The sequence below is a fragment of the Jatropha curcas genome, chromosome 9, assembly GCF_041381405.1.
Source record: "Jatropha curcas cultivar XTBG-Jc1 chromosome 9, XTBG_Jcur_1.0, whole genome shotgun sequence".
NCBI classification, from domain to species: domain Eukaryota; kingdom Viridiplantae; phylum Streptophyta; class Magnoliopsida; order Malpighiales; family Euphorbiaceae; genus Jatropha; species Jatropha curcas.
In genome coordinates, this window is record NC_143159.1 from 11,799,212 (window position 1) to 11,812,684 (window position 13,473).

Genomic DNA, 13,473 nt, shown 5'->3' on the forward strand with positions numbered 1-13,473 from the left:
AGAAGGCAAGCAACTACCACTGGCGATGCTTTGGCTAAGCCTTTATAGGACTTGTATTAGTCAATTATGTAATGCTTATTTGGCTTGGATCAGAAGGCAAGCAAATACCAATGGCGATGCTTTGGCTAATAAGGCTATACCAGCTTTTGGGTTTGGGATACAATCCCCAGTAGTTTAGAAGCTCTAATTGTTGATTTGCTTTTTTATTTTATTTTTTTTTTTTTTTTTTTTGGGTTAACAAAGCTTCTTTAGTCCGAAAGAAAAAAAGAAGAAAGAGAGACAATATCACCACTTTCAGGGTACCAAGATATCAAACTATCAAATAGCAAAAAATTGTAGGGGGGAATAAAGAGACTCCTTCTGGGCTCGATTTCACTTTAATCGGCTTTCAAAGAAAAGATTGTGGTAATGTAAACTCAATAAAAATCCATATAATTGATTGAACTACAATAAATCGATGACACAGTCAAAATCAATGTATTTCATCCTCAAATTTCCTCTCTATATTTATGATGTAATTTAATGAAGTCTTCAGTCAACATCCAATTAAACCAAACAGAAGCAACTGCTTAGAGTATATTGTTATAGCATCTATTATCAATTCTTTACAAAAAATTTCAAAATAGTCCAAGAGGCAATTCATCCTCCTCCGCGCCACACCACGCTCAAAACGAAAGGACAAAAAGGGAAAAAAAAAGTCCATGGCTATGTGTTTACCAATTACCAGCCATGGTTCTTTAAGTAGTCCTTCGTTCTCTTCCTCATGCGAGTAAATACAATTACTGCACAAGCAAGGATCCATGGGGAGTAGCTTCCACCAAAGAAATTTGACTTTTTGATCCATTCTGGTGGTTCTTTCACCACCATTGTTATCAAAAGAGTTATAACCGCTACACTGAACAAGATCTTGGTGACAGGTTTGACCAAGGAATCCTGCAATTGCATAGTTACTGTGTCAGATAAATGGGACTTCAACATTTAAGCAAATTTTTGGCAAATGCAAAGCTTTATGAATGCAGGGATATGGAAAAAATGCTGCTAATAGAAAATTTAACTAAACAAAGAGTCGGATAGAAAGGTTGAAGAAACATTGGGAAGTCTACAGAGATCTCTAAGAATTACTTGATCAGAGTAATTTTTATTGGTCATATATAAAAATTGAAGTTAAAGACAAACTTCAAAGAAAGAGAGAGAGAGAGAGAGAGAGAGAGAGAGAATTGTAAATTCCAAATTTATTTTAAAAAAAAAAGGCTAATAAAAATGTGGGTGCGTGCACGCGCAAACACCAAACTAGTTTATTCATGCAAAGAAAAATAAAAAAGAGTCCAAATAATTTTTATATTTCCAGTGGACTGAAGAGAAATTTCCGAGTTCATGTGATGTGTAGCATTCATCCATTTTTAAAAACATTCCTTTGGTATCATATCCTATGCAAAAAGCAACCCAACTGGTGAGATTCTTAATCTTAGTCTAGTGAACTAGCAGTCCAGAAGAATAAATAATGGTTATGAACTCTACTATGCACCTTCCAAATCCGGTTTATCCTCCAATGAATATCAAATTCACTGCTTTAACAGAAAAAAAAAAAAAAAAAGAAAAAGTTTACTGTAAAAGCTATCAGTATAAGAACTCGCAAAACCGATATCCAGAAGCTTTACTGTAAAAGCTATCAGTATAAGAACTTGCAAAACCGATATCCAGAAGCTAACGTGTATAGCTTCAAGACCTGATTGGTAATCCTAAACAGGTTAAAAAAAAATTTTAAAAACAAGTGACATGGGGGTGGAAAAACTACCAAAGCCTTGTATTTATTATGCAAGCACATCGCCTATTGATTATGTACCATCTACCACACGTGTTAGGGTAAAACTCTGCAAACGGGTTGAAGATTGGAACAACAAATTAACGATAATCAAAAGGCTACATCAGAACTTATCATAATACCATGTTTTGGATAATTATTAAAAACTAAGACAGAAGAATTTCCATAAAAAGAACCTAACCAGACTGCAATTTTTGCTAGGCTTTGCACGAATAATGAGTATTAGCACCAAATTCCTGCTTCTGTTTGTGCTCTAAACTTATGGTTTGTTGACAAATTAGTTTCTATGGCTGATTATAAGCGATTTTAAATTAAGTCTTCTTGTATTCTTTTTCTATCTTTGCACATTAGGCATCTAACAGAGTGGCTTTTAAGAATGAAATCAGCACACCCTTAATAAATACATATCTAATCAGGTAATTCATTTTCCTTCACTTTCCCACAAACCAAGCAGAAACTGAACTGAATTTAATTCTCATAAATCAATTCAAAAAAGCAAAAGAAACTGTATTGAAATTTTAACATTTATGATTATACCTTTGGCTCTCCATCAATGCAAATCACGGATCCATCTCTATACCCAAGCAAAGACCTTCCATTCCTTGGATTAAACCTGATCGGGGCGGCCCGGCCAGAATTCGGATTGAAAGCGTAAACCGACTTGAAACCGTATTTTTCTAATATATCCCGGATCTCCAGCTGGTCTTGGTCCCATCCTCCCAAGCTCGACTTAAACACTTCGATCGGACCCTTACCTTGTCGGTACAGATGGATCTCCACCTCTGACACCTTTGTCCTCACCGTTCTCGATTTCGGATTCGTTTTCGGGTCCGGTTCTGGGTTTGGGCTTTGGTTTTGGTTTGGATTCGAACTATTATTTGAAAACTTGTTGGGGTTTGGATTTTTCTCTTCGATTTCTCTGATTTCGTTGATCGTCTCCATCTTCTTTTACAGAGCCGGCCTCTAAAGATTTGAAGGGAGAAAGAAATAGTTACTTCAATTGACTTCTTTCTGTAAACTATTTGTCGTTTTTTAAGCGGAGATTGAACCTGAATTTGCCACACGATACGAACGACGGTATTAGGGATAGTTGTTGGTTTCTGCTGTTTTTGTAGTTTGCTGATGGCCTGGTGCAGTAGCTGTTACCAGTTAGCTGCTACCTATTAGATAAAAAAAATGATAAAAAAAAAAGAAAATTAACTATTTAATTAGTTGAATTCCGCCAAAAAATAACAAGTGTAATTGTCAAAAAAAATTTAATTAAAGTTTATGAAATGCTAATTCTAACACTCTATTTGGATAGGATGAGAGAGGTAATTAATGGAAGGGAAGGGAGGATAAGGAGGGGGAAGGGTAGGGAGAGCTGAAATAAAATAATGTTGATATTTGGAAATGAGTGAATTAGTTGAAAGGTAAAGAGAGATAATGTATATTTTTTGTGTTTGGAAAGAGGGAAAGAAACGGGTAAATAATTAAAAGTAGTACAAAAATACTTAAAAATAGTTGTTGATAGTTAATGGCTGATGGCTGATAGCGGTTAACTGATTATTATTTATGTTTGATAAAATTTTATCAACGATTATTGTTAAAATATAAAATGACTTTTATAGGTATAATTATTTTTATATATTATAATGTGTGATATATATATATATATATATATATATATATATATATATGTTTTAATTTAAAATAAATATATTATTTTTTATTTTAATGTATTATATAAATAAAAATATTAATTAAATTTTTAAAATAATATTTAAGAAAATTTTTTAAATAATTATAAACTAAAATTATCCAAAAAAAAATATTAATTTGGAAAAATAATTTCATTAATAATTATATATATATATATATATGTGTGTGTGTGTGTGTGTGTGTTTTTAATTTAAAATGAATATATTATTTTTTATTTTAATGTATTATATAAACAAAAATATTAATTAAATTTTTAAAATAATATTTAAGAAAAATTTTTAAATAATTATAAACAAAAATTATCATTAAAAATATTAATTTGGAAAATAATCTCATTAATAATTTTTAAGGTTAATGAAGTCCAAAATAATACAAATACGAATTAGTTACCAACTGATACGAAAAAGCTTCTAAAGGTAGTTTATAGAAATAACAACTGATTAGGACTTCTATCAACTATCAGCTGCTAATTAAAATGGCTTACCAAGCACCTTAGCTGTTGGGTACGAAACAGCTATCAGCTATATAAATCAGCTAAACTAAACACACCCTTAGTTACCTCTCCCTCTCCTTACTTACACCCAAATTAGGGTGTTAGCAAAAATTGAGATTTGAGAGGTAAAAAAGCGAAAGGCTTACTCTTATCTACCCTCATTATTCCTTAACTCACCTTTTTCAAAATGAGGATAAGTATCTTAGATACATCTTATTCCCCTTATATACACCCTCCTTCACCTCTAATCAAACAGAATGTAAATGTTATAGCATGACTTGGTATTGCAAAAAAAAAAAAAAAAAAAAAAATACAATTAATAGAGATAAAGCTTTAATTTTGTGGTTAGAATGCTAAAAGCGAGCATAAAGAATGGTGTTGTTTTTGAAGCACAAGTATCAAACAAGCAACATGGCATCGTCTCTGAAGCGCGGGTATCAAACTAGCAACATGTAATTATATTGTTATGGGTAATCCACACAATTTGGAAATATTGATATTGAACAATTTGACTAATTTACAATCCTTTTGAATATAATAATTTGCAAGAGTAGAAATAATAAAAAAAAATAATTTTAGTAATTTACATGGTTGGCATTGTGATTTTGCTATTTTTTTTAAGAATAAAAAAATAAGACTTAAATTAAGAAGAATCAACTAAAACAACATTAATAATGGAGGAAGTGACTTCCTCAATCCAAATTAGTTTTTCTACATTAATGGATAGAGCTTCTTTTGCAAGTGCATGAACCGCTTGGTTGCCTATTCTATATATAAGAAAACACTTATATCCAATGAAAATCAGTTGCCAACATCTTCAAGTCTAGTAGTTGTGTAACTAATTCAGTCGAAGGAACTCTATCCTGCTTCATGGACTGGACCAAGGATAAACAATTGGATTCGAGGACAATTCGAGTGTATCCGAGTCCTAAGCATCGCGGTAGAGCAAAGATAGAAGCCTCAAGTTCTGCATCATTCGGCTGAAGAGGATGATTATATTTATGCTCTCTTGAAGCCATGATCAACCCTCCAGAATCTCGTACTATCATGCCAAACCATAGCCTTCATTTTCATTCGCAGCCGCATATGTATTCACCTTTACTTTACCAGCAGAAGGAGGAGACCAAGACCTTTTCCTATTTAGATTAATTGAAACAAATGCACAAGGATGAACTGAAGATACTTGGTAATCATCGAGAAGTTACGATGCTTGGTGCATAATTTTCTACTCAGATAAAGATTTCTATTGAAAAATGAAAATATTTCCATTCCATAAAGACTAATTGATCATAAACAAAAGTTCCACTTGAGAAGAATCCATTTGCGAGGCCTTGACCCGAACATCTAGTTCAATCCGCTAAAATTAAAATGGGATGCTTATTTTAAGTTGGGTTCACGGTGTGAAAGCCTATTTATCTGATTGCTTTCTTTGTAAAGAAGTCGCTCGTTACATTTTTAGTTTAAGAGAAAAACCTAAGGAAAATCCTAATTTTAACTGCGGACATTGGTCCAAATAGATAAAATGTACTAATCATTAAAACCAAGAAGGATTTGGAGACTAGGTTTTCCATTTAAAACAATTAAGTAATTGACCTAATGTTAATGCTTCGTCAAATGAAAATGATTTTAAGATAAACAAATACATGGCAATTATAAAGAGAAGTAAAAAAAAAAAATACATTTGAAGAAAACGGTAAAGAAAGTGATAAAAGAATAAATCAACAAAACGAAGTATCAACTCTAGCCCCTTTTAGGGGTTTTAGGATGACCACACATCTCCCACCAAGGCAAACAAAGTAGCGAATGAATAAATTAATAAAGCGAATGTCACCTCTAACTCCTTAAGAGGATTTTAGGATGACTACACATTCCCAATCAAAATAAAGATAGCAAGTATAAAGACATGGAGAAAGCATAAAGGCAAAAAAACATCAAAGTATGGAGTATTGCCTCTAGCCCTTACGAAGATTCAAGGACAATCACATATCTCTCATCTAAGCCCATAAAGCACGAACTCAAAATTGGGTATTAAAACCCTTAAACTATTGGGTCCTACCTCTCTCATCCAAGCCGAACTCGAAAGTGCGGCTTCATGATTTTTCCGTCCCACTTGTCCAAATTTCTTAACTCGGGGAGTCCTGATGGGCTCAAAAATTGGAATTAAAACCCTTAAACTTTTAGGACCTCCCACCAAGGTGGGAATCCTCTTTTGATCAAGCACTTTATAAGAGCAAAAGTCCTTCAAATGGGTTACTTATATAGCTCCACTAAAGGATGATCAAAATTGTGTGATTTGAAGGTTTTTGGGGGGGGGGGGGGGGGTTATTTATAGGCTAGGAGAGTGGACGTGAGGGTATGTAGATGCTCAATTTTTTCCCCGACACATAGACTCAGTGATGATAACATTTTTTGTGATAAAATGAGTTCTAGATATCCGATGAACTTGATTCTCAAACCAATTATCCGAGTTTAAAAAATGTGATCCATCGAGCCATTTTCACAAATTAGGGCCATCCAGGGGTTTTACATTGAAAAAGAGCCCGGGAAGCGCCTCAGGTGTGCCCGTGAAGCATCCTTCCCATTTCGGGGCCATTAGTGGCCTGGGCCATCTAAGCCTTAAAATTAGGGCCACGTAATCACTCATTTGCCTATAAATAGACCAAGGGTCTAGGCATTTGGGGGAGAAGAATTGATTGTCTAACAAAACTCTTGCATTTTTATCTCTCAAACCTCTAAATCTAAATTTATAACAAATTTTATTAATTTATTTTAAGATAGAATAAATTTCTATCAAAAAACTAGAGTAGGTTTTGCAATCAATCCTTCTCTAAAATACCAATCAATCAACTAAATCTCGAATCATTATTCAATGAGCAAGATCATTGGGTGTTCATCATCATCTTCAAACCAATCTTGGATTTCTTCAAAGCAAGGTAAATTTGAGAGTCAAAACCTTCTATTTTATCCTTTTCTTTTCTCTGGTGATCTAAATCACCTTTCTTAAGCCTAATTGTAAGGGAAACCTGTGATCAACCAAAAAGAGATCTGTCTGTGTGGAAGTGGCATACTGCCTAAATAAGTGGCAAAAGCCACTACATGTGGCACACGCCACTTTTCCTCACAGCCAAAATTTTGTGGGTTTATTCTTTAAGTTTTCTTATCAGAGTAAGGCCCACAAGCCACTATGTGTGGTGGGCAACACTACATGCGGTGTGCGCCCCTTCTAGCGGTGCACGGGTTTTTATTTCAGAATCTCAGAGGCATTAAATTAATAATCCAACCTTGATTCTGAGATTTAATCGAGTTAAGCACTAAACAGCTTTGCTTAGACTGCGAATAAAACTCATATTGGCCCAAATAATCAAAAATAGAAAATGGATAGTGAAGGTCTTAGTTTTTCATGATGAACAACAAATTCCTGAACTCAAATCTTCTCTTAAAGTTAAAAATCAATATTTTTACTTTACTGTCATTTACTTTTCAATTCTTTAAATTCTAATAATTTAAATTCCAAGTTCATTTACATTTATATAATTTTTATCTTTGCTCTTTATTCATTTATGCTCTAACCTCTAACCATTGTTGTTAATATTGATTTTGACTCCTTTTAATTGTTTTTTTTTTTTTTTTTTGCTTTATGCTAGTGTTTGATCATTGTTGTGTTTAAATTGATGCTGAATGCATGGTTTTGATTCTCTTATGTTAGGTTCTTTATCTTTATTGCTTTTATTATATTGGCATTATGTAAAAGGTCCATAATGGACCCTATTAATTGCTTGATAATATCTATGGGTTTGGAAAATTTTAATGGATTAAAGGATAAGATGTAAAATAGACTATGGTTTATAATTCTTTTCTCTTCCCCTTTTCTTTGGTTGGTTTCATTTTTCCTCGCTATATTTGATGGATGATGTTCATGTTTGCCATACTTCAAAATGCATTGAAATATATTTTACACCTCAATGAAGTTAATGGTGTTATTAAAGTTGTGAATGAATGGACAATGAAGGAGGCCGGTTTCTAATTAGGCAATCAGGTGCCTAACACCTTTGGTTAAAATCAAGTTAATCATTTCTAAGAAATGATCAATTCATGGATTTTTCCCTAAAGAGGATGGTGACTCCAAAAATAAAGTTCTTACCAAAGTAAGAACCGCTTTTTCTAAAATCCCTTTTTAATAAATGTCGCCTACTTGAGGACATTAAAACGGATTTAATAAAAGAAAATTGATTTTTATAAATTAAAATAAACTAAGTTCATTTTCCCTTGTCATCGAAAAATGACCCTTCCTCAGGGTGTGTGTAAACAATGTGGGGTTGGAGTGTTTTTGGGTGAAAAAGGGTGCAAAAAGGGTATTTTCAGTCAAATTTTTGATCGGGGACCATCCAGGAGTAGCCAGTATTAGGTAGCGGGCCTGAACGGTGGCCGAGACTGGCTGGCTGTGAGTGGGCGGTGGCCGAGGCCGGCTGGGAGCAGTTAGACCCCTGGTTGGTCAGCAAGACTGGTTTGATTTGAATTTTTTGATTTTGATGGTTCGAGATCTGTTTCAACTCTAATTTGAGCTTGTAATATGTTGTTGGAAAGATCTAGATTTTTAGTTTCTAATCCAACTTGAATCATCCAAACATGCAATTTTTAACTCAAGATATGATCAAAAGAGTGGAGAGAGATCACTTTTTAAGTGTTTTTAGTGTGTAGTGATTTTGTGCTCACTGTCTAGGGCCCAAATTGACTCAGATTTTGGCTCATAATATATCGTTGGAAAGCTATTTATTTCTCATTTCCAATGATATAAAGTTTTTATGAAAAATATTTTTTGCGTGGTCAAAAAAGTGAGCAAAGATCACCTTTGTTTGCTAGACTAACCTTTGATTTTTGACCGATTGGCTATCACTTTGAACCACACCTATTATGACTAATTTTATTTGATATAAAGGTGTAAAAAATATGTGCTCACATTGACACTTAGCCCTGACCATGGATAGGCCCGAACATGTCAATTATTAAAAGAACATTTTTTGTGCTTTTTCTTTGTAATTTTTGTATTCATTTTTTGTTTGAACCAAAAACCTGATAATGCAATAATCTAAACTTAAACTCAACAATCTTAAAAAAATTTTAAAATTTTGATAGATGAATGATGACATGATTTACAATATCCTCTGTGTCCAAAATATCAACACTAGAGCCACCAGCCGAACCACCAATTCATAATAAGAGTTAATGAAATTGATAACAAATATTAAAAATAATATTCAATTAAGATTAATGTGAGAGAGGAGGTGACTTTAAAATTACTCAAAGATGGCTACTAATTTCAACTTGTGTGAACTTACTCGAGCGTACTTATTCCTAGTTATAGGTACTTTTAAAAAAAATTTCAAAAACATTCTAATTTAAAAATGTGGGTGGGGTGTCCAAGTCTCAAACTTTATTTCTGGTTCTGCAAAGCTATCATGAAAGTATGCACTTGTGTTGCTCGTGCTACAATGTGAAAATAACCTATACATATTATTCCGAAAGATTTTTTACATTGTTTTCCTTCTTTCAAATTTTTGAAAATATACTAGTTTTTGGAATAATTTTTCAATATTTTAAATTAGAAAGTTAAAATTTTAGAATTTAAAATCAAATTGTTGCTGAAATTTAAAGAAAAGTCCCATAACATGTAAAGGACAATTGGATTTGGATATATGAGATTGACACTCACCACGGACAGTCCACGGCCTAGTCAAACAAGTCTTGGAAAAAAGTCCGTTTTGAAAAAGTCCACAATTCCTTGTTCAGATCTGAAAAACATCACGAGCCGTCCACGAGCTTTGCCCCGTTTTTACAGTACTATAAACAATTTACTTTTAACGATCCAAGACTCGAGGCATTGAATTACTACATCTCGTGCTTTATCAATATATAGTAAACTAAAATGAAAATATCACCATTAATTTATATTTATATTTTAATTTAACTTTAGGATTTTTTTTGAAAAAAAACCAGTTTCATGTTTGATTTTATTTTTAATTTTTGGTTTCATCACTAACTATAAATACACAAAAATTGAAATAAATGTAAAAATATACAATAGCAATTTGAATTTATTCTTCAATTTTTTTATTATTATTTATTTGGTTTAATCTTAACAATTTAAAAACACAATTGATTAAACATATGATATTTAATTATTTAATGATATTTATTTAATATTATAACTCATAATTTTATTTTTAATGTTTTCAATAAATAATGTAAAATTAAAGTCATTGAGTAAGAATATTACAATAATATATCTCAAATTCAAACATTTTAGTTATTTTCATTGTACTTTTTGATATGGAAATTTCTGGCAGTTATTGTTTCTTAGTTCAAGTTATCTAATATACCAAATATCTTTATTATTTTATTTTCACTAATACTATTTGCAATTAAAAACATTCTAGCCATATGTAATTGATATACATATTATATTTAAATATTATGCTCATACGACAACTTAAAAACGTTTGCTTTTAATCATTTTATTTTTTAGTCATTGATGAAATGACATATATAAAATTATATCGACAAGTTATGATGCATAAACTAGCGACAACTAGCGATAGCGTGAGCGACCGATATAGTGACCAACGTGATGTCTGTTGCTATTTCTCGCGCCACTTATTTAGCGAGAATTATCAGCGACAGATAAGCGACTACTGTGCGACAGCTGCGACGATCATAATTCTATTACTTTTAGTGACCGATTAGCAACGGAAACTTTGCTTAGAGACAAAGATTTTTTGCCACGTCAATTAAAATAGGGATCGATTGGTTAAGTTTAGCAATTGATATGGTTGGTCGCTAATTTTTTAGGGCGATTTAGTCGCCTTTCTCTATTGCGCGAGACTGAAATTTCAGTCTCATGCCTCTCTCTCTCCCTTTGTCGCATCTCTCCCTGTCTCATTCCGGCGCCGGTGGAGTTATCTGTTGGCTCACCCTACAAACTTGTTATTACACTCAAAGAAATTAATGTTTAAATGATTGAATGTTTATTATTTGTATAGGCGCGTAACTTGAAAAGTATTATTGGTAATAAATTCATTGTTGATCTAGCAAAATAACATTTGCCAATCGTAAATACGTACTAGGGTTACTTTGTCAATGGATACAAGTTCCACACTGAGCGTTATGGGTCAACTAGAAAAACATAAAATAGTGGAGAATGTGTAAAAGGATCAAATTACAGTGAACAGTCAAACGATTTTTACGGGAGGTTGCTTAAGGTTATTGAGTTGGAATATCTAGCTATGCCCATCAAACGAATGATATTATTTAATTGAGAATGGTTCGATCCAACCCCCAATGTTGGAATGAAGATTCATCCAAAATATAATATAATAGAAGTTAATAGTAGAAACAAATACACAAAGTATGAACCGTTCATTCTTGCAATGTAAGTAGCTTAGGTCTAGTATGTTCCACATCCATCAATGAAGCGAGATAGCAAGATTGGATGGCAATGTGCCAGATTTAAGCTAGATCAGATGTACAGGAAGTTCGAACTAAACAATCTGCCTTAACCTCGATGTCTGAGCCATTTCAAGTAGATGAGGTTGAAATACCGAACCAAATAGTTGAAGATTTAATGGAAAGATTCGATAACGTAGATCGGACATATGTTGAAATTGGTATATCAGATGAAGATGATGAAGCAAAGCCCCAAGTCTTATGTACTTCAGAGGAAGGAGATGAGGAAGATGAAGAAGAATGAGACAGAGAACATTACAATAGTTGGTACATCTTAATTCTCAAAATTCAGAACCTTACGCGTACTTACCATATTATAGAAACTCGAATCTTAAACATGTATGGTTGGTCTCGAAACATTTGTAATATTTGTGTTAATTACTATTATGTATTGCAGATCACCTTCTTATGGTTCAGATGGATACAGACAAGGGGGTCGAGGACTCTGCACGAGGTCGAGGTATTCGAGGACGAGGTGCTCATGCAAGAGCATGTGACACTCATACAGTCACACGACCCCCCTGCCTCCACTACCTCCTATCCCTCCTTCTACTCAAGCACTTATTTCTGATGCTGCAGCACCATCTGCACTAGCCACTATAGCACCATCATCATCAGCCCCTCCAACCGGTAATTATTATACAATTTACTATTGTTCTTATTTTGTATTTTCATATATTAGTATATTAACATTGACATTTTCTACTAATGCTCATTTTCTGTAGTTGAGGGAGATGCTCGACTGAAGTTGAAGATCGTGAAACGACGGTAAGTAACAACAAATAATTACTCTCATATACTTATGTTAGTAACTGAAAAATATTTTCATTTTTCTCTATTTTGTTTGATAGCTTGCATCCATCATTTGATTCCTCTAAAGCCATTATGAGGATTTTCAAGCTTCATTTGGAGAAAGATGGTTGGTGTTGGGGTGGTATACCAACATAGGCTAGACTATTCTATTGGAAAGAATTTCTAGTAAATGTTCGTGCTTCAAAAATTAATTAAACTTAATGATTGTGAAATCTCATATAAAAATATTTCTGTTTCTATTTATCGCAGAAGGAGTTCACATGGGAGTCAGATGCAATAGAGGCCATGTTTAAAAAAGCTTGGGAGATGCAGTCAGCGGAGCATTACTTGGACTTGCTGTACAAGATGTGGAGTATAGGAAAGAAGCAAAGGTGTGCTTCAGACGACGTTTGGGCTAGTTGGCAGCAGACTTGGTCCAATCCTGAGTATGTGAGGAAACGCGAGATTATGTCTCGTAATAGGCTCAATAAGACGGGTGGTAAGGGAGCTAGTCCGTCTCGACACACTGGTGGTTCCATTTCAGCAGCTAAGATTATTGAGAAATTGGTAAGAAAAATCAACTTAGAGAATTTTATGTAGCTTCATTATTAAAGCTTTATTATTAAATGTATTTGAAAATGTTTCGCATTTTATGAAATGTATTGCCGGCGAAACCTATCCCATGGAGGTCTTCACATTTATAAGTACGAAGGACGATGATGGGGTCACATTCATTGATAGGCGTGCCGAGCTTGTTAGAGTAAGCACAATTGAGTAGTTTTTTGTTTTTCCTTCTGAATTTAAATATTTTTGCATTATTCTTATGTTGTTGTATACTATATTTATAAGGATAACCATACTACTGGAAGGGAGAGCTACTGCATCTCAGACTCAGACTGGTGAGTAGCCTATGATCGATGATTGCAGCTTTTTCAAGAGGTTACAAGAGGCGAGAAGAAGAGAAAAGTGTACGGTATTGGTTCGCAAACTGATATTTTTTATAGCCGCACGCATAAGGCATTAGCGAGTAGAGCCACACCAGTTGAGCCTGAGGCATGTACCGAGGAGATCTAGGATTCACGGGCTCAACTTCAGGCATAGCAAAAGCAGATATCACAGCTTATATTGCAGCAACAACAGCTCATGGATATGTATGCTCGAGACC

General features: G+C 33.5%; 1 protein-coding gene across 1 annotated transcript; it reads right to left on the reverse strand.

The window, feature by feature from the left end:
* Positions 1-480: 480 nt before the first annotated feature.
* LOC105643880 (WD repeat protein) lies at positions 481-3,165 on the reverse strand. Its single transcript, XM_012229118.4, has 2 exons — positions 2,360-3,165; positions 481-933 (listed from the first exon to the last, which is right to left on the reverse strand). Exons 1-2 carry the CDS (start codon positions 2,762-2,764, stop codon positions 721-723), a joined length of 618 nt encoding a protein of 205 aa, XP_012084508.1. The 5' UTR covers positions 2,765-3,165; the 3' UTR covers positions 481-720.
* Positions 3,166-13,473: the final 10,308 nt, after the last annotated feature.